The sequence below is a fragment of the Anopheles marshallii genome, chromosome 2 (assembly GCF_943734725.1).
Source record: "Anopheles marshallii chromosome 2, idAnoMarsDA_429_01, whole genome shotgun sequence".
Taxonomy (NCBI): domain Eukaryota; kingdom Metazoa; phylum Arthropoda; class Insecta; order Diptera; family Culicidae; genus Anopheles; species Anopheles marshallii.
In genome coordinates this window covers 30,548,595-30,568,676 of record NC_071326.1, presented here as the reverse complement: position 1 = coordinate 30,568,676, position 20,082 = coordinate 30,548,595, and the positions used below count along the sequence as shown (strand labels likewise).

Below are 20,082 nucleotides of genomic sequence, written 5' to 3'. Positions count from 1 at the left end.
CAAAATACTAAGAGTATGAACTTTTGCGTATAAACATTAAAAAAGTATAAACATAAATTACATGTTGCATAATTTTCGAATGTCACTGTACGAATGAAATGAAAATAAACAAACAAACGTGGTTTTCGGTTTGACACAACTGTTCAAAAGGAACCGTGCCAGACTAGGACGATATTTCGTGCCGCCATCTTCCGAAAGGTAATTTTTTTAGTTATTTGTTTTATAAAGAAATAAAGTGTAATAAGGAGAAAATAGTAGAGTTCTGTTGAACAGTTTTTCCTGTTAATTCAGATATCGGCAGTTTTTACTGGGTTTGGGAATAACTTTCCTGTGCAAATAGCTACCCTCCATTGTCAAGCTGAAAGATCCAAAATGGATCTCTGCAACAAGATGTATAAACTTGATCGTTCGAAACATTTCGAAAAAAGGAATTTTCTTTCGATTGTCAAAATACCTACTTGTGTGCATATGTGTGTGCGAAGCGCGAGCCAGATTTAGGGACTTTAGGGAAGTAATTGGTGAACGAAAACATTCACTTACCAACATCAAAGAGCACATTTTGCACCAATAAACAAACTTCGACACTATGCAGCAAGAGGATCTAGCGTACGAAAGGAAATTACGGCCAATCTGGGGTACGTAAAGAATTCTACTAGTTACGCTCAATTCTCCTCATGGCTTCGTCGGTAATCACACAGCAGACAGAGACTACGATAGCCGGTTCAGTGGTTCGGTCCGGCATAAGATTGTTCAGAATGGTCGTAACAGTGAATCTAAAATGCTATTATTTCACTTAATAGTTTCGGTTCCAAATACTAATCGAATTGCGAAATCGGTGCAATAGGTTACAACGAATAGTTACCGGCCGGCATGGTGAATCGCACATCAATATTTTTGTGTCTCTGATTCTTTTGTGTGCTCCTGTTGCTTAATCATTCCATTCTTAGAAACCAGCCGATCCACATACGCAACGCGCGATCAACTAATTGTCCGATACTATTTTTAGAATCGATCGAAATCGGCAACTACAAAAAGGCGTTGCAGGATGTTGACAAGATGCTGAAGAAGAAGCCCACCCTACAATGTGCCCGAGCACTGAAAGCCTGGGCGTATCAACGGCTCGGCCGTACGGAGGACAGTGCTCCGCTTATCGCTGCTCTCGAGGAGGAACAACCGATCGAGGCGACCACGCTGCATGCGCTTACCCTGTGCTATAAGGAAACGCAGCGGCTGGATAAAATCTGCACGTTGTTCAGTAACGCCGTGCGTCAGGTGCCGGGCAGTGAGGAGCTTCTATCGCAACTGTTCATCGCCTACATGCGCATTGACGACTTTAAGGCGCTGCAGGCCGTCGCGCTGCAGTTGTACAAGTTGCGGTCACGCAACTCCTACTATTTTTGGGCCGTCATGAGCGTGGTGCTGCAGGCACTCCGGGGACCGGAATCGCAAAACGCACAGAAGGCGCAACTACTGCTTGCTCTCGCTCAGCGGATGGTGGACAAGTTCATCGCCGAGAACAAGTTAGAGGGAGCCCAGGAGGCCCAACTGTATTTGCAGATCCTACAGGAGCAGCATAAGTACGATGAGGCGTACGAGTTTTTGCAAGGTGCCTTATGCCAAAAACTGTACCCGGGTGCACCCGTCTATCAGAAGATTGATTTGTTAAAGCAGCTTAACAAATGGGGCGAGTTGAACCGCTTGCTGAAAGAGCTACTGCTACAAGAGTAAGATTTGCTCCGGCTTTAAGTTTGGCTATTTATTGATGCTTGTTTTTTCTTTCTTCCTAGGCAAGATCGTTGGGATTATTATCAGGATTACATCAATTCGACGTTCGAGCTTATAAAAGCTGGAGACAAACCAGAAGGTGCGGATTACACGGTCGAGATGTGTCACGAATTCTTATGCGATGTAAGTTTTGTTGATAATCTTAATTGTTTTAAACCAAAATGGGTTCGATTTAGTTGTGTCTGCTTCCTCTTAGGTTATCGAAGCCCAACCGAAAAAGTTCCGTGGCCCATACCTAGCCCGCTTGGAACTTAACCGCCGTATGGTTGAACTTCAGTACGCGGAAGATCAGCTGTTTGGCAAGATGTCTGATATGTTGGCGGAGTACTTCGAACTGTTTGCCGACAAACCGTGCTGTGCACTCGACATGAAGCTGTTTCTCGAGTTTGTCAAACCGGCCGCCGAGCGTAGAGCCCTTGCCACTAAGCTAATGAATGGTCTGGGGCTCAGCTCAGCAACGCTACCAGCTAGTGTGAGTATCAACGCATCCGGCTGTGTGCATGTATATTTGCATAAAAAAGAATTTGTTTATTTTTGTTTCACATTGTAGAAAGAACAAATGCAACGTCACATTTGCACGCTACAGATAGCAAGATACAGTGGAGCGCATGCTATCGTTAGCGAGGAACTGCTGCACGCCATATATACCTCGCTTAGCCTTCACTACGAACACGGATACAATGCGTATGGGCAGGGTCTGCTGGTGACCGACATGGGACCCTCGGATGCGTACGCGTTGTTAGCGGGTATGTCGATGTAAAACTATTACGATTGCTTTAATGGAGTTGGTTATGTTCTGTTCCAGCGCAAATTATGTACGAACGGGCCTGGCGAATGCAACGCTCCGAACCGGCCATCGAAGCCTTGTGCCTGTTGAACCATCTGCTGGCAAACAGCGTGAACAACTTCCACGGCAAACTGTTAGCCCTGCAGCTGTACCATCGACTTGGACTCACGCAAGCAGCCCAAAGTGCCTACGAAGCACTGGACATAAAGCACATTCAGCTCGATTCGCTCGGCTATCTGCACTGTGCCCAGCTGGCAAATGCCGGCTTTCCCGCGCTTGCCAAAATAACCTACGAGTGTACGCTTTACTTTTTCCTAAACGATAATGATGCCAATTCCGAGTTTCCGAAGGCACTGTACAACTTTGGGACGTTCTCGAAGCTGGTCGAAATCGTTGACTTCCGTAGCCGACTGGCCAATAGCTACCACTTTATGCTAGTAACCGTCGAAACGTTGTTACTGATGGTGGTCAGTTCCGGAGGCACACTGTCTCAGTTACTGGCAGCGTACCGACAAACTCGCCGGAAACCGCACGAGGATCGTATTCGGTGGGACAAGCTGCACGACAATCGCGATCTTACGATCTTTGTCTGTTGGGATCCGCCCAGCGATGATGATGAGAGTGTAGAGCAACCGATAAATAATGGTACGTGCGAAGAGAAGGAATCCATACCATTTCGTTCGAAACCGGTCGGTGCTACACTAGAGGCACGTCGGGAGCGATTGCAAAAGCTTAGCTACGAGCAGGACTACGATCTTTTGCGGTTACGTTCTGGACTCTCGAGAATGGTGTTCGCGTTGGTGGAATTATACCTCAGCCGAACGACGATGGAATGTACGATGGCCCAGCAGCTGCGTGATGAATGGGTTGCGGTGACGGCGGACATTCGAAGTAAACAGCACGTACCGATTACCGGTCGGTATCTAGTCAATCTGTTACCCTCGCGCCTACATCTTTACCTGAACCTTCCGTACGAGCGCTTCTTTACACATCTGGCCGACTTTGTGCTTAACCTATGGAAGGGTCACAGCAACGAGGAGCTTACCGAATCAGTTGATGTGTGTCTCAGCGACGTGACAACCGTGTTCGAAATGATGAAACGAATTGTCGAAACGTACCATGCGTCTGCAGATTTGCTGTGGCATTGGAAGATGACACACGAGCTCGTGAATGGTTGTATCGAGGTAAGGGAACCGCAACTTGTAACGCTTATTCTATGCTGATGAGTAACATACACAATGTTTTTATTATTTTTGCAGATGATTTCACTGATGGTGTTCGTGCTGACAGTGTGCTACGATAAGTATCTGCATGCACCTGCGTCACAAACTCAGCCAAACACGGGGAAGAAGGTTAAAAAGGGACAGTCCATCGAGGGCGGCGGGCAGAACACTGCGAATAGTGTCAACAGTGATGCTTCCGGTACGTCAGTAACCCTTGTACCGGAAAGGGAGCGTCTCGTGCTGGTTACGAAGGTGCTCAGAGAATTGAAACAACGAATCAATGATATGGACCTGGTGCTTGGTAACTACACCTTTTAACTCTATTTGCTTATTTTTAACTCATTACTATCAAATATCCCTTTTCTTTAAAGCTTCCTGGAAGCCGCCCGTTGTCGAAGATACGCTATCTGCCGCCATCGAGCGCATGTCACTAAATCCTAAGTATGCCTCGTCCATACAATTGACCATAGTCGAAAATGCTCTGACGGAGGTTAGGGAGTTGCGAAAACTGCTAAAGGACAAGCTAAAATTGATGAGTAAAGCTATTTAAGATACGAAACACGTACGTGCAACGCCTAGCCAATCCACAACAATTCTCTACAAATCAACGGATCTAAGGTGTTACGACCCGCAGGTTTAACCAGGCGGAGTCTTAATAGGTTCATCATTCATCGTGTTCGCTCGTAAGAATATAAGCGTGTCAGTAGAAACCGTTTTGCCTTTTGTGTTTCGATGTATCATTTGTTATCATCCAGTGTATTCCGTTTCCGACGGAATTGACGGAATCGTTTATAAATAAGTAAACTGTCCATTTATTCTATCATTAATTAGAACATTCATAACACTATCATGCCGAATAAATGGACACACATATGTAGCCGTACCTTCGATCCTTTAATGTTTAGAAGGTTAATTCGATTCGTTAAACTTTTCCGTTCCGTTCACACCGGTTGTGTACAATCACTTCTTTCTAGCTTCATACCATGGGCGGCCTACTCAATAGTTATACACGTATTTTGAAAGGAAAAACTACCACAATTGTCGTGTAAAACGAGACATATTAGATAGAGGGTGCATCTGTTGTTGAAAAAAAACACAAAACCGCTATCAAATACGATCGTGCAAGTTTCGGTCAAGATTACAGCAACAGCGCAGCTAGCAATAGCAACGATAGAATCAAAATACAACACAATTTTGCGTACCGATTAATTCTACCACGCGATTTACTTGATTTAACTTGCAAAGAAACGGAAAAAATAGATAAAGCTGGAAGAGATTAATAATATAAGGAAATAAGTATGGAGTTTAAACTTTTGTCTGACAAAAACAAAATATCCGAACCATCAGATATAATTGCTGCCAAATAATAGTTTTATTTGACGTCAAACGTATAAGGTAGATTTAGTATAACATCTGGAAAGCCGCTCCAAGTGTTCAGCATATTGCAGCATTGCCTGGAATGAAAATTGGGACACACACAAATAGTATGTTACAATGTAAATACATTTACAAATAAATGTACTTCGTTTCGAAGTTACGTTACGTACGTTAGAAAACTGAATTCAAAACATAATAAGTTAATAAGGGAATTACACTCTGCAGACATTTAATGTTTTAATAATGTAATCTTGTGGGTAGATCTGCTTTTTCATAAATTTAATTTTGATTGCCTATTTGATAAATTGTAGATTTTGATAAATATAAAGTCAATGAAAGGCACCAAAGGAATGGCACGCCAAGTCATTTGAAAAATAATGGTCCACAAATCAACTCCACAATCAAGGAGAAGAATTATTTTTGCAATAATACGATGAAGAATTTTCTTTTTAGTGCTCGTGTACAGCTCAATAAACTTTTTAAAGTTAATCTTTCGTTTTGATTGAACAGAAATAGTAAGCATTTTGTTTTCCAAATTTCCGTTTTATCTCTCTTTATTGTAAGTTGGGTGAAATGTAGTTTTCTTGCAAATAATGCAATCATGAATTATGCAAATTTACGTAAAAATGATATCAACACAACAACGGCTGATTTGCAAAGCTGTGCCCTATTTTGGATTTGATACTCCATATCTTTCGTACGGTGAAAACACATACTTATCATTAGAACATACGAGCATCCATTAGGAAATATACGAGCTGCCTCTCCATTTGATTATGCAGGTTTGGTTGCGTGTAATAAATAACATGGGAAGGTAATTTATACTATTTTTTAGTTGTAACAAAATTCTTCAAATTGCCACCGAACACACGTTTACAACATTTTTGCTCAACGCGCGGTGAAAACGTTGAACCGGATTGCACGTTTAAACTCACATCAATTGTTAACTATAAATGTGGTATAAGATTTTACAACACTCAGAATCGAACTTCACTACTCCCAACGTGCGCTACAATCTGATAACGATCATTCCGCGTATCTGGATGCGCCAAGTTCACCTTTTAATGCTAATCTGTAAAACCTTGTTTACGCATAGTACACCTGTAAATCAAATTTTTAATTTGAATTGTAGTATTTTTTGCCTCTTTCTAACAAAACCTAATTCACAACGAAAGTATCGGAAAAGAAAAAAAAGCTTATTTATGTTTAACAGAACAATACAACATGATGATGGTTCTTGGTTTGCTATCGGAGTCGATCTTGTGCTATGCATGTGCAAAACCACACATTCGAAGTGTGGCTCGCGAAGAAAAGAAAAGGCACCATAATTGAAACTTTTTGTTACGGCTCAACTGCTTCGGTTCGCTGCCTTTGCATCGGTTTCCTTTCCTGTGATAGGATATTGTTATTCTTTGCTAATCTATAGAGCTTCGTCACTATTGGGAAGGTGTAGAAAAGTATTATTACCTTATTATTTCCTTGCTTTGTGCGATTTACTAAACGGTGCGTATTGTTAAATATGTTACACGTTTACGGAATAGAGAAACAAATACAATCAACATGTACGCACGGTCGCGCAATCTGTTTCTCGTTTATATACTTTACTTCGGCGAGGAAATAGCTGTTGATATAAAGGATGCAGATGTTTGCTGATGCACACATAGCGCTCTAGCATATTTCATTACAAAAAACACCAAAAACAGCACGAACGGTGCGCTCGCCGAAGTATATGAAACATCTGTGCAAAAATTTACGATTCCTTACGATCTTTCGATGGAATGGAAGCAGGAAAAGGACCTTCGGTATCATCACTGAGTGGACAGAGATGTTTGAACTCTTCTTTTCCATGCGTCTTCGTTTCGGTACTAGTGCTAATTAACTAACGCCTAACACTATCTGGACTGTGTTTAGAATACGATTTTGTTACGTAACGTTCCCTTTCTGTTTAAATAGATATAAAATTGTACTATAAATCTGCGTTGCAACAAGTGTGCCGGGGGTTTTTGGCTACATTTTCATTCACGTAGTATCCAATTATTCCATTTCGATTAGAATGAAATCATCTTCGCATTTGGCGATCGTTAGGCGGACGAGTAATGTGTGCAGCAAACGGAGCAAACCACTCTACGCCATCTTTCTCGGTTCGTAGTATCAATCTGTGAAGTTTTTGTTCCGAGACGAAAAGTTCAAATTTGGTGCCGAATTTATCTTATCTACCTAGCATCTTTTTATATAGATTTCTTATACTATTGTTAAACATTTTAATGGTTCCATTTTTATACGCTATGGAAGAAAACAGTGAGACGAATAGCGCCCTTAATTGCAAAAAACCGACAAATTCCGACGGTTAGTATTATAATGCTTCGTATGGGATCTGGGAGTAGAGCTGGTTAAACTGCTGCTTCTGGTTGCCTCAAGTTGAATCCTCCCTGGACTAGCTCCTCATCTCGATTCAGCAGCACTGGGGCAGGCTACGTATTCCTTCCTGGACCATTAGATGATCCACCATTCTGCTGCTGTGCTGCCTTCTGTTGTTCTAGCTTTGCTTTCCGGTGCAGCATCTCCTGCTTCTTGTGCTCCCGATGGAAGTCTTCGATCGTGATGTTCAGCCGAAAGATGTGGTGCATGATGAAATCCTCCTCCAGGAACTTCTTCGGTGGTGATCGAAGAACGGCCAACGTTTCACACAGCCCATTGCACTGCGCGCGTACCTTTTGCGGCCCGAGTGTTGCACCGATAATGACGAGTGCGACCTTGAAAAATATCCGCACACCTTCGCAAAGGAAGCAATCCCAGACGCGCAGCAGCGTGTCCCAGGGTAACGTACGGGTCATAGCGCACAGGAACCAGTCGGTCATGTAGAGCAGCGGATCTACGTTGTGTTTCTGCAGATGGCGATAGGCGGCTGGTGATGTTTTCTTTAGTAACCGATTCAGCATACCGGCATCGCGCTGCAACATCTCCAGCCCGGGTGTAAAGTAGTTTTCTAGATATCTGAAAGATGGTACAAGTGATGAAATGGTGTGGTGCATATTCAATTTATCTCGCACTTACTTGTCACAAATAGCGACGAAGCACCAGAACGCCTGCTCGGATGGTAGCTGCATCAGCAGAAAGGCAGCAATTGGCGCCTGTGCCTGACAGTATCCGACCGTCGGGTTGTTTACCGAGTACGCTTTCAGCACGTTAAACAGCTCCTTCTGGCCCGGTTTGTCGTCGTCGATGAACATTTCGTGGTGTGGAAACTGTCGATGCTGATCCTTGCGAATTTCATCAATAATCTGTGGATTGCCCGGTTCCTCCAGTAGATGCTGGTACCAGCCGGGATACTTGTCCATAAGATGGTTTGCACCCGTCAGCAGAAACCATGCCTTCTGTCGCAGTGCATCCGGGATACCTTTCCTGCAGCGTTCCCTAATCTAAAAGCACGTGTTACACCGGTGTTAGACCCAAGAACAACCGCGTTTGCATACACAATCTATATACAAATACCTTTTTGTAATTAGTGTTCATGTACTCCGCCCAGTGCCCAGTCATGTGGATCCATTTCTTTTCCCGTGCGATAATCTGTTCGCGCGTAAGCGTTTCCTTTTTCGGTTTCTCCGAGAACTGATTGCCACCGTAGAAGCCGTGCCGATCGGGACACGTTGAGAAGGCACTGGTGGTCGAACAAACCGATACGGTGTCAGCGTTTTTGCTTGATTGGCGCTGCAACAGCGACATGGACGTCGTCGAGGCACTGCTGTTTGACGTTGGGGACGCTGCCATTGCGATGGTTGCCATAACCGGCGATTAGTGTTGTTTGCAAAAAATGCTCCACGACGCTGGTGTTTAGAAGTATTCCTAGTTAGGTGAAAATGTCTTCGGTGATATGTTGAGGTATGATAACACAAAATACACACTTTGGGGAAGAAACGGAGAAAAAAAAAACAAGATTGCGTTAACTTAAGTATAGCCACACAAACAAGGTTCATTCACATCGCTTTCACGAGCAACTTGGACGGAATGAAAGTAGATAGCGTAGTGTACAAATTCCATAATTTGCACACTGACAACTACTGTCCGGACGCTCAGGTCACTTGGATTGTATCTTCATATTTCAATCGACCTTTTTCTACTTGCCATAACACACACAATCGCAATCTCTCCGCCGAAACTCACCCTAAACAACAGATCGTTAAGAGGAAAATTCTCACGTATACGAAGTATTATGCATTTTCCAAACTAAGCACAGTTAAAAGTGAAAGTTTTGTGTCTGCAGCCGGGAGGAGCAGAGATCCAAAGATAGTAAAACTAATGTAACCACCCCGGGAACGCGTGTCTCAGTTGATCTTGCCCAGCAAACTAACCACGCCGAGAAGAAGAACGATTTGGAAATGACTGAAACTGAATGCTACTCACTCAACTGCCCGTACTGCTCTGCGTTAGGGGAAATCGTTCAAGAATCGTTCTGATACGTGGACCATTGCAATGCTTTCTGGTTCGGTTTGCGATTGAACTGTCGATCGTTTCTTAAGGTAAGCCCGACTACACATTTCGGAATACCCATCTATTTCGAACAAGAACGATTTATTTTTGGTACATTTGTTAGGGGTTGTGTGTCGTAGGTTGTGGTTTTTTGGGCTGCCGACTAAGATCTCATCCGTGGAATGGAAATATCCGCTTGCAGTAGGATGGAGGAAATAGATCTCCCGATCGGGTAGTTGGCGAAAACTAGGCAGTGCGTTAGGCGGGTACTTGCCCCGTAAAATCGTGTACGTGTTCTAAATATAAAACATCAAATTGAATGCCCGACCAACCACCAGTACTACTCCGGGACCGCGTGTTCTAAAGATGCCTAGGGTCATACGGAGTTTAAAGATGACAGGAGAGCTTAAGCCGGGGAAGTCTTTGGTTCTTCCTCCCTGTCGAAATTCCAAAGGTTTTTGCTGTCCTGGAAATAGAACATTGCTTCGCCCTTGCTGACACACATCCGGTGCAGAACAGGAAAGTTAGCCCCTATTGTTTGAACATTTCCGGTAAGCAAGAGATCTTCTCTTATAGAACTGTAACGTTTTTGTGATTTCTTGGATGGTTTTGCACTGCAAATATCAGAACTCTCACTTTAACTTTAATTTTGTACTGCTTTCTTTAGTTTTGCATGCTTGGCCACGATATTTTGGACGATGTTCTTCATCATTGGAAATTGGTCCGCCTACTAGCAGATGAGTGCGTTTAAGTATCCGGATTAGTTTCGCTTCGTTTAGTCTTCCGGGTAATATACCGTCTGGTGCCATTAAACAAAACAAAAACACTTAAAAGAGCGAAAGAAAACCGTTCAATCATCACGTCATTGCGCATAAAGTTCATTATTTTCAATTGGCGTCCATCTTACCTACCACGGCCACGGGTAAGATCGCCGCTCTAGAGCAGCATCCGTTTTGCAGAGGCGGGGAACCCTTTGGTAGGAAGATCGCAAACGAAATCTGCCCTGCGAAGGGTTTATTCGTTTAGTGTGATTGACTGGAGAGAAATCAAAAGTGGAACCGAGCATCGGAATTGATGCTTTTCGGTTGGAAGTTGCACAGCACAAGGGAAACGATTATGGTGAGCGTATGGAAGAAGATGCTCGTGTGCATTTGCCACAGTGGGGAAAACATTTACCTTCCACCACACTAGCGCACATCAGTGCACTAAATTTGAGACGCAATCCGTCGTAAAATTGGAGCTTAAAGTAGCATGCAACAGTGTGTCTCATGTCGTAAGCGCGATCGCTTACTGATGGAAAAAGGTGTAGTTTTTCTGTTATTCAAAAAATAGGCCCGGTGCAAATTGAGTATTTTTTTTGATACTTTTTAGATTAATTGTCCAATTGTTTAATGTCTTGAATCACTTGAATTACTAAAATCTTGGGGTAAACTTGATCTTGGGGTCTGGGGAAACGGTCCAGATGAAACTAATCCAAACAATATGTAGAATAGCCGCCGTATTGTAATAATAATTTATGCTTTGAGCATTTGGAGCATTCGTGCATTTGAAGATACTTTTAGGATGTTTAAGATGCCCTGTTATTAGGTCATTTAGAACGGTTATAGTTGTTAGCTGAATTTTGCTTTGAAACCAGGAAACGCGCCAATACGGTAGATGGTAAACGAATTTCATTGTTGTAAAACGTTCGGCACTGTATCGGCCTGAAGATGGGTACTTCTTTCATTGCATCGATTTCATATTTATAATAGCTGCTCCCGTTTGTAGTTAGACCAGAGCAAAACGGAACAGAATTTTATCCTCATTCTAGTACTGCAGAGACTTGAACATCGAGACAAAGTGAGTTCATCATTCATCCAAGAGTTAATAGGGCAAAAGATAATGAAATAGAAGGAAACTGTCTTACATGAAGAGGTCTACTTCACTCTGAATAGTACTTCCACCAAGAAAGATAGTAAGCGTTGACGACTCCAAAATCATATTCCCCAAGAAGGTCCTTGCGGGGTTAACAATCTTACGGTGTTTAGGGATAAGGCTCTCTTCCTTTTTCTTCCCTAAGTATCTTCCCGAAGTTGTTACTTTCATCCGGCGAAAGAGTATGCAAGGCGAGAGGGCATGCCCCAAACAACAATCACAGGAAATGGGCGGTTTAGATATAAAATTTTCAGACTGTGCAGTAGGAAGTGGAAGCATTTGTCTAGGTTTCGAACATATAACAATAAATATTGTAGAGCAGAACGTCTATTGCAAACTATGTTATTCAGATAACTAACGTGGGTTGAACAAATCATAAAAAATACCAGACGATTCAAGGTTTAAAGTTCTTAAATGCTATCCACAAGGAAAGAAGAGGCTTAATAAATTTGGATTTGGGATAGCATGCTGGTGTGAATGGTTGAAAGTGTACCTAAAAAGTCTTGGCCTTTGCTATAACATTTCCAAAATGCGAAAATCTCCACCAAAACACTGTGGGCTCACACCGGAATGGAATTGTTCACAATCGATTTAACACACAGAGGCACACAGAGCGTGCCCTAATTATTCGCACAAAATAACGGCCGCTGGGTGGTGGGGCGTTGGCGGCGTTGGCTATACTTATTCCACCAACAACCCAACGGTACGGTGGCACGGTGGTGGACGTTTCTTCTCTTCGGGACCATTTCTAATCGTTCGCCTACCGTCTCCCCGCCCAGCGAAACCCAGGCATCGATGCGCAAATTAAAAGCTTCCCAAGTAACGCCAAATAACGGAACGCAGTCAAGTGGACGAGCTAACATACACACGCCATGCGTTCGTCCCGTTCTTTCCGGTCCAATGAAAGAAGTACCCATCTTCCGGCCGATACAGTGCCGAACGTTTTACAGCAAAGAAATTCGTTTACCAGCTGCCGAAAAGGGTAAAGAGCAGGCAAAGCTGAAATTCGTCTGCCACGTGTACGGTTGAACAACAACTTGCAAGATTGTCTCCCGCGTAAGATCGAGGGTTCCACGGAACAGATCGTAAGGGAAGGCGAGGTACGTGCGAAACAATTGCCGATCGGGTAAAATTAGCATAACTAACCCTCGCTATAAAAAGATCGCCTCAACGAACGTCGCTAATAAACGGGCCAACACCAAACAACTTGCTACACAAGCATCAAATGACAACGGACAAACAAGTGCAAAATTGGAAATACTCGTCGGTATGTAAAAACGCACCCTGCGTTGGACTGTTACTGTGAACATCGGGCGCGTACACACGCCCAGGCCACCCACAAGTGGGATCGCGATCACTCCCATCCGACTCACCCGCGGACGATCGTCGGTTTTGTTCGTGTTGGTAAATTAATTAATTGTACCGTGATCGTGTGTAACGTTCACCAAACCATGCACCGTCGCAGCGGACGAGTCAAGAGGTGAGGTTGCATTCTAATAATTGGAACGGAATACACACAATTTATCCAAACTCGAAGGTTATTTTGATTGCGCGAACACTATTGAACCAAGAAAATCGTCTTAAATCGATTGTTTTTTATGTTCGAATTCCTTATCGAATGTTGATTTTGGTTCTGCAGGGTGCACACCGCAAAATCAATGCATGGAATGAGTTATTTGTTATAGAATTGAGAGCCTTCAGATTTTGGCTCGTCACTTGTTGAAAAAGACATCGGCGAAATATTCCTACTATGATCTTCACATCAAACTTTCTTGTTTACAGGGTTCTGCTTAACTTAACTTAGCTTAACTTTTGTTAGTGTTTTAGGCTAAAAGGATATGATTTCTTGGAAAATTTTAACCTTGAGTTATAACCTTTCCTTTCAGGTACCCCCATAGGAAGACGAGAGGGGTGGACGGAATCTGAAGAAAGTGCTGGCTATAAGATAATCGATTTGGAAATATTGACGGCGACACGGAATATTAGCTGTCCCTTTTATGAAGCCCCTTTTTCCGCATTCAAAACTCAAACAACGAAAAGTGAATATTATAGGGTGTGTGTTTGAGCGATCTTATCTATGCATGTCTCACTATCAACGGAATGCTATCAATGATTCACTAGTGCGATGTTGACCTGCACTGTGCGATTTTCTAGAGTGTTACAAATCACTTAAACGTTGTAATCTGAACGTAAGCAACAATCATGCCGGGCATACAGCGACGTATAACAAGCATATGCATGACATTGCGTGATAGTTAGGTGAACATCCTCAGGGGATTTATGAGCAGAGAGGAAAATGGGTAAGAGTCTTTTCGGCATACCCGGCGGTGTTTTTTAATGATGGATACTATACTAATCACTTTAGCAAATGAAATAACCCCCACTTGCATGAAACCATTGCCTAAAAGAGAAATAAAAAGAAGAACAACACCTAATATGACCTGTTCCGTCAATCAGTGTCGTCGCATTTGCAAATCCCTTTAGCTACAATTTCACCCCACTTTACGTTCCAACAAGTGGTTTGGCATTGTTTTTGGGCTGTTTACATTATGCAAATCAATCTGAATCATGGCGACCGATGACTGCTGACTGTTGAAAGTAAGGAGATTCCATAAACAGAAAGAGAGAGAGAAAGAGTACGAGTTGCTGCTTATATTTGGTCAGTCCGGCACGAATAGCGCGAAACAAAAAGCAAACATGTTGCTGGTATGCGCGCCATCGCCGTGACGGGCCGCAAGCGGGTGAAGAAGGGTGTTCTTCCATTTGGGAATGGTAAGTTTATATTTACATAGTACCGCCTCGCACTGCATCGCTACAGCAGTCAACCGAACCGTTGTCACCGTCCGTTCTCATTTGTTGGTAAGTGTCGCGGTCACAGACACACAGAGACATTCGGTTCCCGTTTTCTCGTACAGTCCCGAGTAAATGAATCCAGCACACGTCTGGGTCGCCGTGTTAAACCGTGTGCATCGTATGACACCACGGACGATCTGGGCACAATAATGCGCACTGTTTATATGTTTTGATAGCATTCAAACGCGATTCCACGGTTCTAGTATTCCAAATGTATTTCCAGTTTTCCTTTCCATCTCCATTGAAGAATGTGTAAAATGGAAAGGCCTTGAATTGTTTTTCGGGGCTCCTTTGGGACGGAAAGCAGTAATCATGCGGTAGGAAAGGGTATCTGTGTGTCTTACTTTAGAAAATTGTTTCCGTTGTTTGTGGCACTAAAGCGCACGGCGTACGATCACGTCACAAAAAGTGTACAACACTGATGTCATCGAAGTGCAACCGAGTGGATGCTCAAAAAGGGAAAGTTTACTTTTGTACTTTCCGCGCTATTAAGCGCACTAGAAATACACATTCTTTGGTCGCGTAGAATTCCGGTGGTTCATTCTGTAGCGGACATTATCTTGGTCGCTTTATCATTTCTGTCTTATCAGCAAATAGTTATGCGTATGTGTGTGAGCTTGTGGTACATTACAACTCATGGTGAACAATGCATATCGTGATCTTCCTGTTACGCCCTACAAATAAATGTAACGTATTTTGTCACGGAAATTTGCAGTATTTATACTTACATTATCATAAACAAACAGGGATCGTCTTCATCAGCTCATCTCCAATCGGTGGACGTTTGACTGGCCGAGGGTTAGGCTTCGTGAAAGTTCCAAGCCCTACCAAAACGGTGTGAAAATAGCATGCACAGCTCTTGGTACACGTTAGCATAAACTTCTAGAGACGACGATGTTGCCGTGCTATCGTAGTGGGTGGTATGCCTTTTTTTTCTTATGCAACTATGGTCGCCTTGTGTTCCTAAACTGATATTATAACATAAATCAGCAAACACCATTTACACAACGACACAAATTTCATTGCACCTTGGAATGCGTGACTTACGGCGCACTTCGAGCACACTATCGTTTTGCTTTCCCAGTAAACGACCGTTCACTATTACACAAATTCTATCAAATTTGTAGGTCGTGATGAGACGCGGGCCATATTTTTATCACACTCGACGGGCTGGTACACTGACCGCGACTAACGACGTTTCTTCGACTATCGATGGGTTGTAAATTTTACGACTTTCCAATGCCAATCACATTCCTCGCGCATAAGCCATTCGTAGGCGGAAGAAAACAAACTTCATCTGTGCTCGACACTTGATTCGATTGCTTTCCACCATGCAGTGGAGTGATTCATATACACGCACCTCTACTCTATCGCTGTAGTTGCACTGTATTTACAAATAAGTTTATCGATTTTTGCTAAACAGATGCACTGTGGGTGGAATGGCAACCAAAACACCTCTCAGAATTGCATTCCTCTTCGTGCGTCGGAGTTTTTCCCGTTTTTCACGCGACCGAACCACTGACATAAGACGGATTCGTTTCACGCGCTTAAACTAGCGAGTTGAAGTGTTACAGCTTCTCCCGTTTTGTCATTCGTGGCTCTTCTGATCGTTGCAGGATGCGGTTGGGCGCATTTAATTGCAGGCCATCAATTGTTTTTGATTATAATCTTGCGTTGTAAACCATTTGTAATGAAAAACATTCCTAATAGAAGGTTGTACTAAGAAATGTTCAGGAAGTGGTTTGCAAATTACATCACAGTACCCTTTGAACAGCTCGATGTTCAGCATGAATTCAGGTACGGTTCGATCATTTGATTTCAGTCATTCGTAGAGGTCGGACCGTAACTTTTTGGAACTACATTTTTCACTAATTGTTTCTCCTGGAATCCAACAAATAGAGAAGAAGAAACAATGTCGTTTGGTGCGTTGAGACAAATTATAAGGCCATCATTTTTAAAATCGCTCCAGTATCAAGCATCTCGGTATATACAGCATAACAGTAAAATTACGGAACAATGTTCGAATCCGGCTTCTCGTGGCCTAGTGCTAGGTGTGTATGCGGACGAAAACGATCGACTAGACATTGGCGTACTAACGCCAACGGCGGCCAAATACAATGAGGTAAGTAGAATGGCAGCAATTTGGATGATGGGTACTACCACTTCACCTTCATTAATATTTGCAGTCATACACCAGTGGACGACTTCTTGAGCTTTTGCGGTTGGCCGGACCTATGCCCAAACGGGGTGAAGTTCGAATTCTGTACAATCTCGAGCCGACATATTCCGCCGTAGCCGTTTGCGGTCTTGGTAGCGAATGTCTTGGTTACGATGATGTAGAGAAAATGGATATATCTAAGGAGGCAATCCGCATAGCAGCTGCTCGTGGTTGCCAGGAGCTACAGCAGCTGGAAACCAGCCGTATCTATGTGGAAGATTTTGGCCATGCTGAGTCAGCTGCCGAAGGAGCCCATATGGGTCTTTGGGTTAATCAGGAACTGCGAAGTCCAGACCTACGAAAATTCATTCCACAACTTCAGCTGTACTACGAACCGGAACTGCCCTGCGATTCTAACGGATGGCGCATCGGATTGGCGAAGGCTGAGGCACAAAATCTCGCCCGCCAGCTGCAGGAAACCCCATCAAACTTGATGACACCCACTACATTTGCTCAAAATGTCGTCCAGATACTGTGTAATTCGGGAGTCAATGTGGAAGTGAAGGTACGCGGATGGGCGGAGAATGAGGAAATGACTTCTTTCCTGACAGTGGCAAAGGGTTCGTGTGAGCCACCGATATTTCTCGAGCTAAGCTACTACGGAACCAACACGAAGGAACCGCCGATTATACTGATCGGCCAGGGCAACACTTTCGACAGTGGTGGCATCTGTTTGAAGCCACTGGAAGCGCTAACAGACATGCGTGCGGATATGACGGGTGCAGCATGTGTCGTGGCAGCCAGTCGGGCCATTGCCGCACTGAAGCTGCCCGTGAACATACGGGCACTGATTCCACTCTGTGAGAACATGATTGGATGTAATGCTATGAAGCCGGGAGATGTCATTACGGTCAAGAACGGCAAAAGCATCGAGATTGTGAAGACGAGCAATGAGGCACCTTTGGCATTGGTGGATGCGTTGCTGTACGCCGAACATTTTGGTCCGAAGTACATCGTGGACGTATCTACCATCTCCAAGGCAACTATCGAAGCGTTCGGTAAGGTGTGTGCTGCTGTTTTCACAAACTCGGAAGATCTTTGGCAGCGAATTCAGAATGCCAGCATTCACACCGGAGATCGTGTGTGGCGTCTACCACTGTGGGATTACTACACGCAACAGATCTGTTCGGCAGAGCATGTGGATGTGCAAAATATGGGATTGGGAGAAGGGGCGAATAGTTGCAAGGCGGCTGCATTCTTGCGTGAGTTCTTGCCGTGTGGTAAATGGATGCACATTGATGCGCTAAACGTGATGAAAACGAAAGGGACAGATTTCCCGTACATTCGACGGGGTATGGCCGGACGACCTACGCGCACGTTGATCGAATTTATAGCCCAGAGCGTTGTGCAATGTTCGGACTGTGGTAACAGCAGCTCTTCCAAGTCAGAGATCCAACAATTGCGATAGGTTTTGAGTGATGTTAAAAATACGTTAAGTTGTAAATACAATCAAATTAGAATAGTTTGTTTCGTTTGTTGTTTGGTTTTTGTTTGATACGCGAAATTTTAAATTTGAAACTGCAGTAAAACGATTGCATTCCAGTTGACAGACGAATCAACATTACTGCAGTGTAGAGAGAATGAAAACAATTGCGGCTTGATCAAAGTCCTTCAGTCCCTCTACATTCAGTTAATTTGCATTTTAACCTCGAACGAATTTCATTTATTAAGCAAAAAATATAAGCCAAAAGCTACCTTAGCACTGCCACCAAGATGTTCGCTTTACGTATCGCTTCTAGAATGGGTAGGTTGTACTGATCTCATCGGGATGCTGCGTGTTAATTTCTCCCCATGCGATCAAAACATCACCTGCGCTACTTGCACTCATGGACCTTGACCTTTGCCCGTACCGGTTAATGTTTTCTTTCTTGGTCTTTTGCAGGCTACCGTGTAACCGGCACCTCTAGTTCACGTTCGATAGCTAGCTTATCAGCGCTCCCGGATACGCATCAGATGCTGCAGAAAACTTGTCGTGATTTTGCCGACAACGAGCTAGTTCCGAATGCGGCCCGGTTCGATCGAGAGCACCTTTATCCGGCAGAACAGATACGCAAGATGGGAGAGCTAGGACTGATGGCGGTGTCGGTGAAGGAAGAGTACGGTGGCACCGGGTTAGATTATCTCGCATATGCTATCGCGATGGAAGAAATATCACGCGGCTGTGCATCGGCGGGTGTTATCATGTCGGTGAACAACTCACTGTATTTGGGGCCTCTGACGCATTATGGAAACGAAAATCAAAAGCAAAAATACGTCGTCGATTACACCGATGGCACGCGCGTAGGTTGTTTTGCCCTGTCCGAACCGGGCAATGGATCGGATGCGGGAGCCGCCTCAACCATGGCAACGCTTAAAGGAGACCACTGGGTGTTGAACGGTACTAAATGCTGGATTACGAATGGGTACGAGGCAGGTGCGGCCGTCGTATTTGCCACCACGGACAAATCACTCAAACACAAGGGCATATCGGCGTTCATAGTGCCGAAGGAGACGCCCGGTTTTTCACTCGGTAAAAAAGAGGACAAGCTGGGCATACGCGGCTCATCGACCTGCTCGCTAATCTTCGAAGACTGTGCCATCCCGAAGGAAAATCTGCTCGGTGAGCCGGGATTCGGGTTTAAGATCGCAATGCAAACGCTCGATGCTGGGCGAATAGGAATTGCTAGCCAAGCGTTAGGCATTGCCCAAGCTTCACTCGAGTGTGCCGTCGATTACGCCAACAAACGCATTGCATTCGGTAAACCGATCTCTAAGCTGCAGGCCATCCAAACCAAGATAGCCGACATGTCCCTAAGGCTCGAATCAGCACGTTTGCTTACGTGGAGGGCCGCTTGGTTGAAGGATAACAAGAAACCGTTTACCAAAGAAGCTGCTCAGGCGAAGTTGGCAGCTTCGGAGGCGGCTACCTATTGTGCACATCAGGCGATTCAAGTGCTCGGCGGTATGGGATACGTATCGGACATGCCGGCCGAGCGACACTACAGGGATGCGAGAATTACCGAAATTTACGAAGGCACCTCTGAGATTCAGAGGCTCGTTATTGCCGGTGCTGTTATAAAAGAGCTAACGGCTTAGTAGGATTAATGGAGTACACAAATCCGGATCAGGGAATGTAATCAGTGTGAATATTTGTTTATTATCTTGAAATGTTTCGTTTTAGTTCATGGTGCTGTTGCGTAAAAAATAAAATAATATTTTAATGATTCATTGGATTAGTTATTATTACTACAGATCAGTACAAATTTGATTTGATTCCACGCGCTGTGGTGTGTTTAGAGGTCGTGCAGTTGCAGTGCCGGCCTGCCCTTCATTGTAAGCCAAGATGCCAAACTGATTACTACATCATTTTTACTACTAATTGATTTTATTGAAAGCTTAATCTCTATTAATCGCTGTATGTCTCGCACACTGTTATTGACTTTGGAACGTATTTTAAAAATATTGACTACTGTAGCTGA

General features: G+C 43.9%; 4 protein-coding genes across 4 annotated transcripts; 3 read left to right on the top strand and 1 right to left on the bottom strand.

Annotated features, from left to right (window-relative positions):
• The first annotated feature begins 586 nt into the window (after nt 1–586).
• Nucleotides 587–4,345, top strand: LOC128707082 (phagocyte signaling-impaired protein). The gene is made up of 8 exons (XM_053802029.1): nt 587–635; nt 1,007–1,724; nt 1,788–1,908; nt 1,982–2,257; nt 2,336–2,531; nt 2,591–3,756; nt 3,832–4,096; nt 4,167–4,345. The coding sequence occupies exons 1-8, from the start codon at nt 587–589 to the stop codon at nt 4,343–4,345; spliced, it is 2,970 nt and encodes a 989-aa protein (XP_053658004.1).
• A 3,298-nt stretch (nt 4,346–7,643) lies between these two features.
• On the bottom strand, nt 7,644–8,955 carry LOC128707679 (TBC1 domain family member whacked). Its single transcript, XM_053802637.1, has 3 exons — nt 8,665–8,955; nt 8,227–8,591; nt 7,644–8,166 (listed from the first exon to the last, which is right to left on the bottom strand). The coding sequence occupies exons 1-3, from the start codon at nt 8,953–8,955 to the stop codon at nt 7,644–7,646; spliced, it is 1,179 nt and encodes a 392-aa protein (XP_053658612.1).
• A 7,363-nt stretch (nt 8,956–16,318) lies between these two features.
• Nucleotides 16,319–18,032, top strand: LOC128706946 (cytosol aminopeptidase-like). Its single transcript, XM_053801889.1, has 2 exons — nt 16,319–16,528; nt 16,593–18,032. Exons 1-2 carry the CDS (start codon nt 16,319–16,321, stop codon nt 18,030–18,032), a joined length of 1,650 nt encoding a protein of 549 aa, XP_053657864.1.
• A 305-nt stretch (nt 18,033–18,337) lies between these two features.
• On the top strand, nt 18,338–19,699 carry LOC128719375 (short-chain specific acyl-CoA dehydrogenase, mitochondrial). Its single transcript, XM_053812999.1, has 2 exons — nt 18,338–18,368; nt 18,507–19,699. The coding sequence occupies exons 1-2, from the start codon at nt 18,338–18,340 to the stop codon at nt 19,697–19,699; spliced, it is 1,224 nt and encodes a 407-aa protein (XP_053668974.1).
• The last annotated feature ends 383 nt before the right edge of the window (nt 19,700–20,082 follow it).